This window comes from Panthera onca, chromosome E2 (genome assembly GCF_046562875.1).
Source record: "Panthera onca isolate mPanOnc1 chromosome E2, mPanOnc1 haplotype 2, whole genome shotgun sequence".
Lineage (NCBI taxonomy): Eukaryota > Metazoa > Chordata > Mammalia > Carnivora > Felidae > Panthera > Panthera onca.
This window is the reverse complement of record NC_138353.1, coordinates 28,277,402-28,294,800: the sequence shown is the minus strand read 5'-3', so window position 1 is coordinate 28,294,800 and position 17,399 is coordinate 28,277,402. Positions and strand designations below refer to the sequence as shown.

The window sequence follows — 17,399 nt, the reverse complement described above, 5'->3', positions numbered from 1 at the left end:
GCAACTGAAGTTAAAACAAAGTCTTCTCTATCACTTTTTCATGATTTCCCACCTCAACTCCATTTTCCAATCAACCTGCAAATACCAGTGCTTACCAGTCCTGTTGGCCAAGAGGACTGGTGCTATCTGCAAGGGAAAAGGGCGCATCCGCACAGAATGAGGCGAGAAGCTCCTCGAGGAACTGGAACCAGATGCCTGGAAAGAGGGCGCTGGTAGGACAGTGGTGGAGATGGCAAGGAGGCTTCCTTTTTATTACATAACTTTACTACTTTGAATTTCTTTTTCTTTCTTTCTTTTCTTTTCTTCTCGTTTTACACTGCTTCATTTACGAAAAGGAAAAAGATGAGGACCCTCTCTGAGGGGCAGGGGAGACGTGAGCAGAGGCTCCCTTCAAGGGCTCAGAGCAGCACAGCTCTGTGCGAGGAGGTGCGGACCGGACCCGAACTCCTGCCCCTATGGGGCCGTGCACCCCCTGACCAAGCCGCGAGCCCGTCTGAGCCTCATCCACCTGGCAGACGCTTCTGGAGCAAAAGGCCCTGAGACACGGTGCCGGGCCACGCAAAACCTGCCCCGTGGACTCTGCAGTCTGGCTTCAGTTTCCTCCGTTCTGGAAACATTAAATACCTGACAAATGACTGCAAGGAAGGCTTTGCAGACCATAAGGCTCTGGCCCTTCCTCCTGGAGAAAAGATGGCCCTCTTGGCACCTGCCCCAGGAGTGGGTTTTTCCTCCCAGCTCCGCACATCAGAGCCAAGCAGGCAAGTCCTCGCCTAAGAGCCCCGGAAGCAAGATGTCAAGAAGGCCCTTGCGGATTAAGAAGGCCAGGAAGGCCTGATCTGTGACACCAGGAGAAGATGCTCCAACCCACCCACCTGGAAGGACCCCACGATCTCTCCCATCCCCCACGCAGCAGTGGCCAAGCAGTGGCCCTCCGAGGCTGAGGGAAGCCATGCCTCCAAGGGGCAGGGTCTGGAAAGACCCCAAGAAGGGTTTCAGCAGAGCAGCACTTTCTGGGGGCACAGCTCTCTTTCCACCACCACCTGCTGCGAATAACCCCTTTGACCCTCCCCCCTTAGGATGGGGTCAGCCTGATGTGCTGGAGCACAGGATTTTCTCCGTTGGTCCAGAGCTGCGCTGTCCATGAGGAAGCTGCTAGCCTTATGTGGCTATTTACATTTACATTTAAATTAATTCCAATACGATATAGTTAAAATTCCGTTCCTTAGCCACAGAAGCCACATCCCCAGTGCTCAACGGCCACAGGTGGCTAATGATTCCTCTGCAGACACAGAGTATCACCATCATCACAGAAAGCTCTACCGGACGGCATTAGTCTTGAGGCCCTTTTAACATCTCCTTCCTTCCAGTTATAAATCGAGGGTCCTGGCAGGTCTTGAAAGAAAGGCCAGGTATCATAACTGCCAGTAAAGCGCTAAGCCCACATATAGGTTTACAGAGCCACAGCCGTGGGGAAATGCACAGAGAGAAACAGAACCATTGACTGAGCTCGTCAGGAGTCAGGGACTGTGCCCCCTTCTCCACCCCTCCAGCCCTCGAGATGGGCAGTGCCCTCCCCGCCTCAGCCCTCCCCCTTCAGCCCTTCCCCAGCTGCCCTTCCTACAGGGTCCAGCCAGGACAGGTGTCGGCCAATACAGAGAGGCTTGGATTCAGAGAGCCTCCAGGGGGAGGGAGACCCAAGTTCTCCGCATCTCAGACCGCACCCGGGAGTTCTGATGCAGATGGTCCTCGACTGTGCCCTGCGCCCTTCCCAACCCCACATCCCCCCCTCCCCCCACCATCTTCCCTCTCCACCCTCTCCAGCGAAGCTTCTCCACAGAGTTCCCGCACATGTGATCCGTTTCTCATCTCTCATTCTCTTCTAAAATGTATTGGCTTTTTGAAAAATACAAAAGTAGCCCATGCTCATTGGACCAAAAAAAAAAAAAAAAAAAATCAAACAATGTAGAAACGTATAACGTGAAAAGTGAAATTCCTTCTCTCCTTACCACCCCCCACCACCCCAATCCTTAGGGAAGCAGCCTTTGGCACTGTATCCTTCCAGATCCTTCTCTGTGCACCTGTAAACAGACAGACACCGGCCTGAATAGATGTTTGCATCCCGCAAAAACAGGACCCCGTTATACTTATGTTTTGCTCTTGCTTTGCTCATTCAGGAGCCTTTCAGGGCTTCCTTCCCGTCAGCCCACTGCCCACCCTAACTCACCCTGGTTTTACCAGTTGCAGAGAAATCCGTGACCCAGCTACCCCATTGTCTGTTGTTAGCCTGTCTCCTGGTGATGGATATCTGAGTCATTACACATTTTTCACTCTTGCAAATAACGCAGCCCAGGATGTTCTCACGAGTATGTGCTCGGCTCACGTGCAAGGCTTCCCCAGTCCCCTCATGACCCAGGCCTGTCCTGCCTCTGCTGTCATTCTGCCAAGACAAACTCCCGCCACACCCGGCTGTGAGCAGCAGGTTCCTAAGTCCAATGGACACCTTGAAGTCCTTTTTCCTCCTCAGCCACTGGGCAGTTTCTCTCCAGAAGACACATCCTCTCTGCAAGACTACCTTCGTGGCCCCCAAGAAATCCCACCTCCCAGTATTTTTGCCCCTTCCCCTAAACCTGGGCTAAACCCGTGACCTGCTTTAACAAGGAGAACGTGGGGTCACCAGTTCCGTGCCCAAACCTTCAGAAGGCCTGGCAGTCCCCACTTCTGCACTCCCGGGAAGGCCGCCACCATGTAGGGAGGCAGATTACCCTGGGACCGCCATACTCTGAGGGAGCCCAAGCTAACCACGTGGTGAGGCCACGTGGAAGGGAGCTAAGGCCCCGGACATATGACCCAAGTGGAATTCTTGGCCCCTTGCTGCTTGAGCCACCCCAACTATGCCACGTGGAGCCACAGACAAGCTGCCCCTGCCTGGTCCATCCCAAAGTGCATAATGTTAAGCAAATCGTACAACATAGTACTCTGTCCAGACCCTAAAGATTCAGCCACGTGTTCTTGCAGGATGCAGCTGCTGCTCAGAGGTTGGTTTCTCAGGAGGAGGACGTGGGGGCCCGCAAAGGACGCCTGGTTCTCTTCATGCCCTAAGCAAAGGGAGTAGGTGGGCAAGAGAGCACCCCTGGCAATCCTGGGAGAATCTGTTGTGACCAGAAAGTCAGCAAACTGAAAGACCCTGAAGCTGAGACAGAAAACTTTGGTGCAGAGAGGTTAGGGAACTTGCCCAAGGTCACACAGCTAGTAAGAAGCTGACCTAGGGTATCCAGGCTCAGAATCTGTACCAGCGACCAAACATCAGTGTCTTCTAACACCTCAACCCACAGTAAGAATTACATTTTAGAATGGGCCTCCCTGTGTATGGATTTGAGTATAGATGTGTATGTAGATATACACAGACCTAGATTGACCTACCTATCCATCTATTATCAATAGACATGAATATCCACACCTACAAACTAAACACAAAGTTACACAAAGCAGTATTCCCTCTCACTTTGGTCATTGTTCTCTCTTGTTTTTATTCTTTTTTTTTTTTTTTTTTTTTAATGCTGGTCACTAAATTGATTTCATGAGCCACGAAGGGGATTATCACATATAGCTTAAGGGGGAAAAAAAAATCTCCTCTATAATGATTTAAGGCAGTTCTAAAACCAGATTAACCTGAATTTGAATCTTGCTGGAGCAAGATTCCACTTCCACATCGAGTGACTTTGGGCAAGGAGGGAGACTCCTTTCTAGCCTCAGTTTTTCCAGCAGTAAAATGGGGACGATCCCAGTACCTGCCTTACAATGGCGCTGTGAGAACTGAGTGGTAAGAACAGCGCCTGGCTCAGGGCCTGACCTACAGCAGATGGTTCAGCATGGGGTACAGAATATACTGAGCACTTAGTAGCCCCATTGAGGCTATAGCCACAGAACACTGAAAACGAAGGCACGTGCCAAGACCAACCGAGGCACCAGGCTCTTCGGAATTTCCAGGGCAAAGGAACAAGAAGGGAGTCCCCAGTGCCCACTGAAAAGGCAACTTCATTCCTGGTCTGTAGTTTTCTTACATCCTCTTTTTGCTTTTGAAGTCGCTCTAGATCACTGGGCGGGGGAGAAGGGTAAAATAACAGAGTTTAGGTCAAAAAGTGCCCTGTAACCGGGCTCCCTCGAGAAGCCAGGTGTAGACTGGCCGTGGCATCCTTCAGCAGCACCCCCAGACCCACTCAGGGGAGCTGCTGGAAGCCAAAGCCTCTGTGTGAGGGGCCTGCCAGCATGCGTGGCCTTCTGGAATTAGAAAAACATCCTTGGGCCTGAGTCCACTTGGGAGGCTCTGGTCTTCCCCAGCCCTTACCTGTGGCCTGAAGGTAACAGGGGCCCTTTATGCTCTACCCCAGCCTCTCCAGGGCCCCAGAGCAGTACTCAAGGCCAGGGGCCCCGGGCAGCACACAGCAGGCCAGCCAATCAGCTCCAGAGGCTTCCCCCCTACCTCCCATCCAGCCAGAAAGGCGAGATCAACAAAAAAATAAAATCAGGGCGCCTGGGTGGCTCAGTCGGTTAAGCGTCTGACTCTTGGTTTCGGCTCAGGTCACGATCTCACGGTTTGTGAGTTCGAGCCCCACACTGGGCTCCGTGCTGACAGTGCAGAGCCTGCTTGGGAGTCTCTCTCTCTTTCCCTCTCACGCTATACCCCTCCCCCACTCCTTATTGGCCCACCACGGCCTGCTCTTTTCCGCATCACGTGCAGCACACATGCGGGCGATCAACAGCAAGAGACACCGGAAAGCTGTAAGAGAAGAGACACCTGCTTTCCTCTCCCTGATTTGCCAAGAGGAACTAACTCATCTCGCTCTTAGAACAACTCCATGAGCTAGGAGCCAGGACTCTCCCCATCCCACGGATGTGAAAACTGAGGACCAGAGACGAGCCACCCGGCTAGGGAGACACGCAGCTAGGACTCGGACCCAGAGAGTCTGATTCCGAAAGTCACACCACCGACACCTATTCTGCGCACATGCCGGGCCTCAGCACAAAGGGGCCCGAACCGGACAGCGGGTCTAACGGAGGTCAGGAGAACCAAAGCAAGCTTGAAATATGGACTAGAGCTGTCCACCAAGCGGCCCAAACCACATCTCTCTGTGCTCACCCCCTCCTGCTCCTCCCAGAGCGTTCGGCCAAACTGAAACATACTGTCCCCGACTCCCCAGCACCCAGCCTTCGCTTGGGCTGCACTCTCTGCTCGGACGCAGCCCGAATCCAGCTTTGCATGGCTGGACCCAAGACTTCCATTTGCTGAGCCCACCTCTCTCCTGTACCATACGGGGGAACAACACGTGCAAAAGCTGCATGTAAAGCCTAAGACCTGTGCGTATACACTATCACCAGGAACACACTTGTACCCCACAGACGTCTCATCTCACAGGCCAGGGCGCAACAGGCCAAGTCTAGCTGCCGGGCCCGCCCAAAGAAACTATTTTCTAAAATCGGTATTCGGTTGATGATCATCTCTTTAAATCAGAATGATTTCACATAAAAAGCCGGACAGCTGGAGGGCACCTGGGTGGCTCGGTCGGTTAAGCACCCGACTCTTGACTTCAGCTCAGGTCACGATCTCATGGTTCCTGAGTCTGAGCCCCACATCAGGCTCCGTGCTGACAGCGCAGCGCCTGTTTGGGATTCTCTCCCTCCCTCTCTCTCTGCCTCTCCCCTGCTTACGCTAGCTCTCCCTCTCTCTCTCTCTCTCTCTCAAAATAGATAAATAAACTTTAAAAAAAAAAAAAGCCCAGATGGCTGGATTCTCTTCATGATCAGAAGGCAGGGCCAGGGCCACATTCCCACACCTTGGTCAGCAGGCTGGAGCTGAGGGGTGCTGCCCCCTTGAGACAGGACGGGTGCCCCCAGGGGCCACCAGCCCCCACCCCTCCCGCTGGTCTCCACCCAGCCTGCTGCGCTCATTAATATGACTTCTCTTCCCTTTTGAACTCTGACCCCTGCCCTCTGAAATCCTTCAGAGCCCTCCTCACATGCCACCTCCTTCAAAAAGTCCTCCCCAAATCTCCAAAGCCCGGTGCCTCTTGACGGCCTTATAACTTGTACTGAGCACTTACTTACGTGCCAGGCAGTTAGAACCATTTTGCAGTTTGAGTCCCCACAAAAGCACCCTGTGGAGCAGGTACTTTTACCATCCACTTTACAGATGAGGGAACTGAGGCCTGGAGTTGATTGGTCTATTGCTATCCCCACCCCTGTCCATTCCCTCCCCTCCTCGACGCTGCTCTGTGCCCCCAGGAAGCAGACCCCCTTTGACCAGTTTGCTGAAGCGTCCTGCTCTCCTACTCCTGGTCCTCCAGCTGCTGGTGGCCTCCTCAAGGGCCCCCTGGATATCCTCTGAGAACCAAGTGTCATGCCTGAACCAATGCAGACATTCCAGAATCTCTCACTGAGCCCAGAAGATACAGTCACTTGACTCCTCTTTATCCTCCACGGTATTTTTACAACCGAGAACCGGTCTCCACATTCCTTCTTCCCCTGCATGAGCACTCCCCCACTTCTGTCCCGCTGGCCCCTCACTTAGGGCCCGCCACTTGCCTCCCCTCTAGACAAGGACTGAGGTCCATAACGTGGTTGAGAAGGCCCCCGGGCCCAGAAGGTGATCCCTCCTCAGCCAAATGAACCGCGACCAGCATCTCAAATGAACTGCCCTCTAGACTCCAAGGCTTTCTCGCTCGCTGCTGGCCCACCTAGCAGACATTCTTACAACTATTACACGGCACTTCCCCTTGCCTTGCTCTCCACCACCCCTTCCTCGATTCACCTCTGGGCCTAAATCACAGCTCCTCCAAGGCCACCTCTTACCCAAGGCCAGTTGGCGCTCCCTGCTCCGGACTCTCAGAGCCCCCAGAGTGTCCTCCAACACTCTGCTAACATTGTCTCCAGTGTGCAGTATCCACCTTCCCAAACTATGAACCCATCTTACGTGGGTACCGATGCAAAATCCAGAGGAAAATATCAGCAGGTGCAATGCAGCAACGTTTTAAAACAATAATGTCTCATGACGAAGAAAGATGGAGTTTAGGAATGCAAAGGAAGTTGAACACGAGGAAGTCTAGTGATGTAAATCACGCATCTGAATCATCTATCACATTAGCAAAGGATGAGAACACCCCAAGAGCACTTGACAAAGTTCAATCATTATTCCCGGTTTCAAAAATATTAGCGAGCCAGGAGTTAAAGAAAGCTTTCTGAACTCGATACGCAGCAAACAGTTATTAAAGAGTAAAGGGGATTCTAACCAATGCAATAAGATAAGAAAAACGGACGGGAGGCAAAGATGAACGTTTGGTTCCGTTAAACTCGAGGTTAGGTGAGGCGGGAACCGTGCCTTATGCTTCCTAGTTTCCACGACATCGTAAGCACACTCGAACACCTAGCGAATGAACGGCCACCCAGATTCACTCTGATCCCGAATCCATGTTCTCAAAGCACCCAGTGCTCCTCCTGTGAGGTACGTATCACAACTTCAATTGTGTCATTTGTTTTTAAAACTATTTTCCTTTTCCTACTAGAGTATATACAGTCCATGAACCAAGCACCAGCTCTCCTGGCAGAGCAAATGTACACCTGGCCTAAAATAGGTACTCAACATCTAAGGCATAGATGCAGGACCGACTTGAATAAAATGCATCCATAGTTGCTAAATAATAATAAATAATTTTATCCTACTTCTCAGCTGGAAAACCTGAGGCCTGAAGGAGGGAGGGGAGGCCACACCACTGCGAAGCCCCCTCCCACCACCCCCCAGGACCCCTGGGTCCCCTGAAAGGCAGCAGCCACACACGAGGCCACGCACACAGGGCGCCACCCACGTGGCTCCACACGTATGGAAAGTGAAGCCCAGACCAATTCCTTGGAGCCCTCTAAACAAACTCACACCCGGGGCACGCCCGGGTAGGCAGAGCCGCCTTTCTGGGGCCAGGGATGACCCAAGGAGGGACCTGAGCTTTTCCTCGCAAAGCCCTGTGACTGCTGCCCACATGGATAAAGGGCCCCCTCTGCTTCCCCGCGAAGTTATCAAAGAATTACTTATGTCTCTGGAAGTGCTTGTTTGGAAAAGGTTCTCCACCCCACCTGGGCTTGGCAGGAGGGGGCAGCATCATCAGGCCTGCCCTTTGGGGAGTGATCAGGCTTTTCCTCCAGCCCCTGAAGGCTCTCGGCCATTCTTCATGCGGAGAGTCTGAAGCCAGCCCTAAAGAGGCAGGCAGCCTCCCAGGATAAACGGAGCCCGGTGACATCAAAGATTCCAGATTAAACAACTGAGGCCTTCAGCTCTCTCTGGCGTTTCTTCCAGGATATTCTGGGCTCCTGCCTCAGTTCTCCCTCAGATGGAATGGCAGATATTTTGTTTGTGAGAGTCTGAATTTTTTCCTACCTCGGGGAGAGGGGGAGAGGAGGAGAGGGCGGAGGAGTGGGGAGGGGAGGGGGAGAGAGAGAGCGAGAGGAAGAGAAAGAATGTCTGTCAGAGACAAGAGCCACAAAAAGAACATGTGTGAGTGAAAAAGAAAAGGGAAGTCAGGGAGGCAGCCGGAAGCGCCTGCTTTGGAATCCAACAAGCGACCTAAAAATTCCAAAAGTTTCTAAATCGAAGCACACTGGGAACTCACAGCCAGCAAGTGAGACTATAAGCACCCCCCAAGCTAGTACTTGTGGGGGGGGGGGGGGTGCCTGGCTCACCAGAGGTAGCAGATCTCTTCTTAGCCAGGGCACTGGCCCCTTGACCACAGGGTTCCTTGGCACTCCCTTTCCTCAGACACATCTGGTAAACCAAGGCAAGGGAGCCTCTACCCTCAGGCACAGGCTCACAACCATTCTCTGGGATTGGCTTGTCCCTGGCTCTTGTCCCCTAGCCCGTGGGGTGCCTCTCTCTGCCTTGAGCAGCCAATCCAATCCCACCCCTCAGGTCCCCTCTATCCCCCCACAACTGGGCTTCTGGCCCTACAGGCACCCCTCCTCTCCCCTCAGGGTAGCAGGGGCAATGAATCCATCCAAACAGCTGGAGTAAAGCCCCCAAGTCCCCACGTCCATGACGATCCACGTTAATCACATCTAAGGGGCAAGCTAATGGCTGGCAGGGGGCACACTGACTACCCACCCGGTTCCACCCCACATACCTGTCCAGGGGGGCAGGTGGCTCAAACATGCCAAGAGCCACTCACGCACAGGGCTCTTCAGAAAGACTGAGCACCGGGAGAGATCTGTAGTCCCCACAGGCTGCGAGCCCCTTGGGGTCCACCATCCCAACCCAAACACCACCCAGTTCTCAGGGACAATAGCAAGCCCGGGGCCTCGGTCGGCTACTCCTTGCGCGAAAACCAACCTGCCGCTCTCACACCCTCTTCCTCACAGCCTTTCCGGTCTCTGCTCGAATGTCACTCACACAGCTTCTCCCAAGGCCTGCTGCCTGTTAATTTGGCTGTTTATGTGTGGATTCTTTTTGTCTCCTCTCTTAGACTAGAAGCCACAGGAGGACAGGTGCCACATCTCTTTTCTGTGCCACTATGTCCTCGATGCCTGGTACAGCTAGGGAGTTAATAATAACAATTCATTATTAATCATAATTAATAGCTGACGTCCTGAAGGAGGGGCTCTTCCTGAATTCAAGGAAACAGAACACGCACCGGCCTGGCCCAGGGGAACTTTCTTCTCAAAGAAGAAGAGTTTTGAAGGCAGGATGAGACGCTCCTCGAAGTCTCCCAGAGACCACATCACAGAGATTCGTTTAAGCCTTCAGAGTATGACGCCCTCGCCCACCCCCGGCACCACCCTGGGGGACCCAAGCCCTACTGGAAACCAGAAGCCCCCCCCAGCACCCTGCCCAGTTCAGACTTCCCCAGTCTCTCCTCCCTGCTCCCCAGGGGTAAAGAAAGCTGCCAGGTGGGGCTCTGAAGTCCCGGGTGCCAGGGACAGAGGAGACCCTCCATGGAGAACCCAAAGATGCCAGCAAGTGGAGGCCCAGAGGCCTCCACCAGCCTCAAAGCAAATCATCTTTTAATTCTGAAACACCAAATATTTAATTTATGCTTTACCTCAAATGTCAAGTGTACCTCCCGGCACATAGCTTTGAAACCACGTAAGGAGGCCTAACGCTTTCCATATGGTGAAGACATGGGGCCTTTTAATTGTGCCAACTGGTATCATTCAAGGGTAATTCCCCTGGAATCCGGCAACTCGGGCAGCAGCTGGGCCAGGAGCCAGCCTCCAACCCCATCACCCATCCGCACACGTCCCCGCGGGCTCCAGCCCGGCCTGCACCCTCCTAATCGTCCCCCAATATCAAAATGCGCTAGGTGCCCCCTACTCAAATTACCAGCCCTCCTGGCAGCCACCTTCGATCCAGAGGCAGGCCGACCGGCACCACGGCTCTCAGCCGGTTTCTTCAGGCAGTTTTGCCATAAAAGAACAAAAGGGCCAAATGGGGGGCGGGTGGGGGCAGGTGGGGAGGGGACCGCCTTAAATCTGGTCATCCACGCTCACGTATGCTCTCGCATGTACACGCCGCGGGAGCAGATTCTGCTTTTCCAGGTGTTTTCCTATCAGGCTCTCTGGGTCCATTAAGCTGTTCCATCCACCTACCGAGCTTTTTTACTTCGCTCATGATATTATATTACATTTTCCAGACCCAGTAGTTCCAATTGGTTCTCTTTCGTAACTGCCTGTTGTAGCTTCATGTTTCACTATCCTTCTTTATCTCTTTGAGGTTATGCTTATGTAAATTTCTAATTGGTTAGCACATTGTTGTCTGGCATATAAACTGTTCGCTTTGTTGTTCTTCGCTCGTACCGTGGACACCTCCCATTTCTCATCGCTTTTCTCCTCTGAGCTCCAGTTTCCTTGAAGTTTGTCATGTCCCCCCGGAAAGAGCGGAAGCCCCGGCCCTAGCCTGTGTCCCTCCAAGTGCTTCTATACGGTATGGCCGGGCAGGGGAGGTGGGAAACCTCTGGATTTGTAATCTGGGCTCCCGTCCCCACCCCCACTGGTGCCTCAGCAAACCTCCCGGTACCTTCTCTCCCTTTTGAGCTCTTTGAGGAGTCATCTGCCATAACCCTGCCAGGGATGGGAATGTTATTATACCCATTTTGCAGATGAGCTTAGGTAAAATGGCTTATACAAGGTGACCAGCTCTGGTGGCAGAGCCTGACCTCATTTATTTTTGTATTCGGAAGGTCAGGCTTAGGTTGGTGCCAGCAAGGTCATCCTCTCACATCCCAGGACCTTGCATGCAACCGGGACCCACCCTGAACATTTACTAAGCTACTCAGACCCGGTCAGGGAGGAAGACGGCAAGCAGGGGCCCCTTCCGCCTGCCCCACAGCCTGCCTCTTCCCAAAGTACTCAGCAGCGGGTCAGCATGCCATCTCTCTGGACATGAAGTGTGGCGCCCTTGGGGCAGATGGTCCAGCACAGGGCTTTACCACACGTGGCCTCTGTGGTCTAGACAGTGCTCCAGAAAGAGTTCACACAAGCTGGCTGGCAACTTTATAGGGTTATAAGGAGGAGTAAGATAATGTAAGCAAAGTACTTGACATACACGTGGCACTTAATAAATAGTTCTCATCGCAATAATGATAATGCTACTTGGATGAACCACTAATATGTTTCCAGCCACTCTGGTGAAAGGCCACGTGAAGGAGTGAAGACAGAGGCCACCACCAAGCCGGGCCTGGAGCTGGTGGGGGGACCTCTGACAGCCCCTGGAACCCAGGAGACTCTGGAGCCCACACCCTACCTCCCGCTGAGCTAATGGAAGAACCCTTTCTGTGCCACTGGGAATCATGGGAGTTAAACTGGACAGAAGGTTGCTCACTGCTGTCTTACTTACCATTTCTCAGTGTTTCCCAAACTCTGAGCATCCTGTTTCCACAGTCACGACTTTGACCACTTGTACTTAATATTTTTCCCGGAATCAACTTTCACCGCTCTCTTTCAATTTAGCTTCATCCTAAGCGATAATATCCGTGAAATCGGGGGTTTGATGTCCTAGTTACTACCTTTCCTGGGAAAAGCAGCGCTTCACTATTAAGATAACAAACATTCCTCGAGGCACCACCTGAAATCATTGCACAGGCCCCCACCATGCAGGCCTACACGTTTGGGCTTACCCTGACCTCTCCCAGGGTGGGCTCCCCAGCCCCCGCTCTGCAGATGCGGTGGCTGGGCCAGGGACTGGTAGGAACGCAGGTGTCTGGACCCTAGTCACCAAGCATAACTCCCAAAGAAGCAGAGGCTTCCTCCCCTTAATATCCTGGATGGCGGGGCCCACCCTCCGCCACCACTAACATATGTCACGCTGATGGCTCTGTGTCTCACATCTTCAAAAGTGCTTTGAACAAACATTAATGACCCCTCAGTGTTTCTCCGAGAGAGGGGGGCGAGGAAGGGAGGGGGCAAGCACCACCCCCACGCTGTCCTCAGCTGGGGGAAGAAACCAGGCAACAAAATTCCGTGACTTCACCAAAGCCACAGACTTAAGCTGGGGCCCCCTCCCCACCCTCCCTCATTTCCCCCAATGGCAACTTTTACTGGCTCACATTCCTCTTGCTGGGAACACTACTATTTAATTAAAAACGACAGACTTTTGTTTTCCTCTCCTTCCTTCCTCCTCCCTCCCATCCTCCAGGACTGGATGCCAAGGAGACCCACCAAAAACATGCGGGTAACATTTGTTATGGCTTTGAAGATAAAAGTCAATTGAAGTAAGCCCTCGCTGTATTTCAAGTTTCCCCTAAAGCATGGAGCAAGCTGCCTGGCAGTTGAGGAAAGGAAAAAAAAAAAGGTTGGGGGGGGGGGGGGGACTGCAAATAAATGTCATTCTGCAGGAATACTTTGTAAAAATAAACAGGCTGAAAAAACCCAAAACTTGATTAATGGAAATCCACTCAGTTGGCCTCTGTCTTGAGCTACAAATGCATTTGTTCATAGGGCTAAATCGGATCATTTTCACTGGGCTTTAAATAAGTAAGTAGATCAAAAACTATAAACGCTGGGGGAAGAAAGGGAAGTTTGTGGCTCTGTTTCTCAAGGGCCCCAACCGCAGTGCCCCCCACCCACCAAGTTTTGACCTTTCCTAGGGGAGAGCAGCTCCAATTCCAGCCCAGCCAACAGATGAAGAAAAATGGTGAAGAGAAAGCCCCCAGCTAAAGCGAGCCACCAGAGGAGGAGGCGGGGGCTTCTCCCAGACCCAGAGGTTACTTCATACATGCACAAGAGTCGACTTTATCCACAGGCTCACCTCCCAACACCGGCCCCCTGCGACGGGGCTGCTGCAAAGAGCCCAGGTGCCACTGCCCGGAAACACACACACACACACACCTCCAAAGACTCCCCAGGCCCCTCCCTAGCCCATGGACGAGACCAAAGAACTAACCAGACCTGAGACTCAGTCTGTTCCCCCTCTAAGTTAAAAAAAAAAAAAAAAAAAAATTAAATGTCACATCAAAAAGTTGATTGATCCTTTGATCCTTGGCTTGCTCGAGTTCCACGCAGACCATCTGAAAGCCCCGTGCAGAGTTCCAGAGCTCACAGGACATCTGTGAACACCAGTCCCAGGCCAGGAGCTGGGGCCTGACTCACTCGCTCCCCTGTCACGTCTACTGCTCCCCCAGGAACAACTCCAGCCTCGGGGACCTACTGGGGCAAGGCCCGGGCTGCAGTGGAATGAGACCCTCTCTCTCCCTGTGGGCCAAATGATGGGGTCTCAGTGCCCCCCAAACCTACCTACCAGGTCTCAGTGCCCCCCAAACTCTGCTACCCAGATCACAGCCCTTTCTACTGGGGTTCCTGGGCAGATGGTACTGATGAACGCCACAGACACTTGGAACACATTTGGAGGCCACCACAGTCCTGCCCTCCACCCAGACACCCCTCCTTCATGCCTTCCCTGTCTTATTAGCCACCCCCCTCCAGATCCACCTTTGAATGCTGGCGCAGAAACAAGGTAAGAAGTCAGAGCAGGCCCCCAAGTCCCTCCAGCGCAGACAAGATTCCCCACAGACTGGACCTGTACCACCTCGTCACCTAGGACCTTCCCCCCAAACAGCCCTCTTTCCCCAGCTGGGCAGGAGACTGCGTCACCTGTGCCACCTCTAAGGTTCCCCAAGACAGGGGGGTACAGGGTCATGTTAGGGGGGCAGGGGCAGCTGAGAAGGGGCTTCTGGACTTAAGCTGTGCCAAGAGGGTGCTAAAAGTTGGGGTGGGTGGGTAAGGAGGCCCATCTCTGAGGTTGAAAGGAGGATAGGAGGGGATCGTACCCGGGTTCCTCTGCCAACGGTGCCCGCCGCCCGCAGCTGTCTGGGCCCAGAACTGCTGCCGGGGCAGCGCTGCCTCCCGATCCACTCCTCGATGCCCTTCCGAGCCCAGGCGGCGCTCACGGCGAAGCTGTCACCTGGGGCGGGGAAGACACGAAGCCCCCTGAGTCTGGCCCCTGGGCGAAAAGTTACCCGAGAGAGCAGGGCGAGTGGGCGCGGCAGAGGCAGCGGGGGCCAGGAGGGAGTTGAGAGGCGGGACACAATCCGAGAAACGGACGCAGGTAATCAGGAGAAAGGGGTCCAGCGAAGCCCCAGGAGCAGGGACCTAACGGGGTGCGCGAAGGGGGAGCAGCACCCCGGAGGAAGGGTCTGAGGATCAGAAGAGCGAGCGCCGGAGGCCGCGACTGCGGAGGAGAGGGGTGAGGATCAGAAGATGGGTGCAATAAGCACGGGATGAGGGGAAGAGGGAAACGGAGGGTGAGGAGAGGGAAGCAGCGCGCGCAAGAGCCCAGATCTCGGGGGAAGGGGCTGAGGGCGGGAAAGAGAGGGGGCAGAATCTTGGGGGAAGGGGCTTAGGAGTCTGAAGAGGGGGCGCAGGGAGCGCGGAGGGCGCGGACGGCGAGAGGAGGGCTTGGGGGTCAGAAGAGAGAGCACAGGACGGAGAGGAGCGGGTGGATGGAACAGAAAAGGGGGGAGGGGGGGCAAGAAGGCTGCTCCCGGAGCGGGTCTGTGGAACTGGTGGCCGGAGTAAGGGGTGGGGGTGGCCCTGGTAATAAGATCCCGCGAGCTAGGCCATTCCGCCGCGGTCCGCGGTGCTTCCCCGTCCATCCCCCCCCGGTCGGTGCCCCGCGCGCCCCTACCTTCCGGGCTCTCCCTGCGCTTGCACACGGCGGCTGCAGGCACATCGCGCGCGGCGGCGGCGGCGGGAGCCGGAAAGAAAGGAGAGGCAGAGAGTTAGCAATCGCGGGGGCGAGGACGGCCGGGGCCAGGGGGCCGGCGCGCGGGCGGGGACACTGACCCGGCTTGGAGTGAAGTTTCCCCATGCTGGGGGCGCGGCGGGCGGGGGCGTCCCTAAGCCATGCGCCCGGTCCGCGGGGCCGGCGGCTCGCCGCGCCTCGCCTCGCTCTCCTCCTCCTGGAGAAACCCCGAGCCGAGCGGAGCCCGAGGCGGCGCCGGGACGCGCTCTTGCCGCCGTCGCCGCGGCCCGACTGACGCCCGGGCGCGCCGAGCCCCCAGCCCGCCGCCGCGGCCCGCACCTCCCCGCGCGCCCATTGGCCAGGCGCGGCGCATCAAAGGCGAGGCGGGCCGCGGAGGGGACGGGCGGGGGACGCGCGGGGGGCGGGCGGGGGGCGGGGCTGCGGGGCAGGGCGGGGCCAGGCGCCGCCGGGCGGACACAGCGCCCCCCTCCAGGCTGCGGTCTTCAGCCCCGCGCGGGGAGCTGGAGGGCCGTGGGGGCCGGGGGACCAGGGGGCGAGGGGGCGAGGAGGTCGGGACCCGGGACCCGAGAAGCGAGGACTCGGGACCGGAGTAGGGGGCGGGCCTCTGGCCAGCAGGCGTATTGGGACAGACACCCTCTTGGGTCCTGCCTTCTCCAGAACCACCGCTCCACTAACCGTACTGCGCCTTCCCTCCGTTCTATTTTTCCTGGAGGAGAGCAGGGCAGGACTCGGCGGCTCCAATTTACGGGTGCTGAAACTGAGGTCGGAAAAGGAGACGCTGCTGGGGCGCTAAGGGTCTGCTGCGAGCCTGCTTCGCGGCCCCTTCCCAGTCTTCCCACGACCTGACTTTTGCAGAAAGGATTCGCTTATTACCCATGTCTCCCCCTCCCTCCGCCCCTCTGTAAGTTTTGATTTGGGAGTCCAAGAGGAGCCCCACCGCGCCTGAGCCTACTGTGAGCCCGGCCCACTCCTGGCGGCTACAAGTGTCCGAAAGCCACGAGTTGCCAGCCAATCACTCGGATGTCTCATACCGGTGCCCGTGGGTGCCCTCCTGGGGTCGAGGCGCGCTGCCAGCTGCGCGGCCCGGAAGGGGGTAACCGCTGGGCCTTTGATCTTCCTTGGTTTCCGCTCCCCGCTGCAGTTCGCCAGACCCATGGGCTTGTTTGTTTTGTCTGGGGAAGTTTCTGCGGAGGGGAGGGAGACATCAAGGGGTTCCACCCCACCTTTGTGGCTTTCAGGGAGAATGGCTGCTCTACTGGGGACACGGTGGGCCTGTCAAGTTGGGCCTGGTACCCGTCAGCCTGGGCATGGGGAAAGAAAACCCTGTGCGAAGAGTGAGAAGACCAGCTCTGCCCCCGGGACTGAGTTCTCTGCGTGAGCCTCAGTTTTCAGGTCTGTAAAATGGAGGCTCAAGTCTGCCCTTTTTGCCAACTCCTTAGAGCGGCATTGCCCAAGAAAGATAATGTGAGCAACATGTGTAAAGCTAAATTTTCTAGTAGCCGCATTTTTTTTAAGTAAAAAGAAACAGGGATTAAGAGTAGCGCATTATCGCGAAGAGCACTGAGTTACGTGTAGAATTATTGACTCCTATGTACACCTGAAACTAATATAGCACTGTATGTTAATTATACTAGAAGAAAAAATTAAAATAAAAGTAATTTTTTAAAATTTTTTTAATGTTTATTTATTTTTGACAGAGAGAGAGACAGAGCATGAGCAGAGGAGGGGCAGAGAGAGAGGGAGACACAGAATCCAAAGCAGGCTCCAGGCTCTGAGCGGTCAGCACAGAGCCCGACCTGGGGCTCGAACTCACAGACCGTGAGATCATGACCTGAGCCGAAGTCGGACGCTCAACCGACTGAGCCACCCAGGCGCCCCTAAATTTTTATTTTTGACAGAGAGAGACAGAATGCAAGCAAGGGAGGGGCAGAGAGAGAGGGAGACACAGAATCTAAAGCAGGCTCCAGGCTCTGAGCTATCAGCACAGAGCCCTACAAGGGGCCTTGAACTCAGGAACCCTGAGATCATGACCTGGGCCGAAGTTGGCCACTTAACCAACTAAGCCACCCAGGCGCCCCTAAAAAAATTTTTTTTATGTTTATTTATTTTTGAGAGAGAGAGAGTGTGTGAGAGAGCATGAGCAGGGGGAGGCGGAAAGAGAGGGAGACAG

At 54.8% G+C, this 17,399-nt stretch overlaps 1 protein-coding gene across 2 annotated transcripts in view; it reads right to left on the bottom strand.

Moving 5' to 3' along the window:
- NKD1 (NKD inhibitor of Wnt signaling pathway 1) overlaps positions 1-15,537 on the bottom strand; it is an 83,459-nt gene extending 67,922 nt beyond the window's left edge. The window contains exons 1-3 of one of the 2 annotated variants that reach the window (XM_060650802.3): positions 15,310-15,537; positions 15,152-15,184; positions 14,295-14,428 (exon numbers count right to left, since the gene is read on the bottom strand). In XM_060650802.3, coding sequence (XP_060506785.1) covers positions 14,295-14,428; positions 15,152-15,184; positions 15,310-15,334 — 192 coding nt within the window. In that variant the 5' untranslated portion in view covers positions 15,335-15,537. Of the gene's footprint in view, positions 1-11,866; positions 11,888-14,294; positions 14,429-15,151; positions 15,185-15,309 lie in introns of those variants that run through there. The other variant, XM_081791537.1, reaches the window with a different exon arrangement.
- Positions 15,538-17,399: the final 1,862 nt, after the last annotated feature.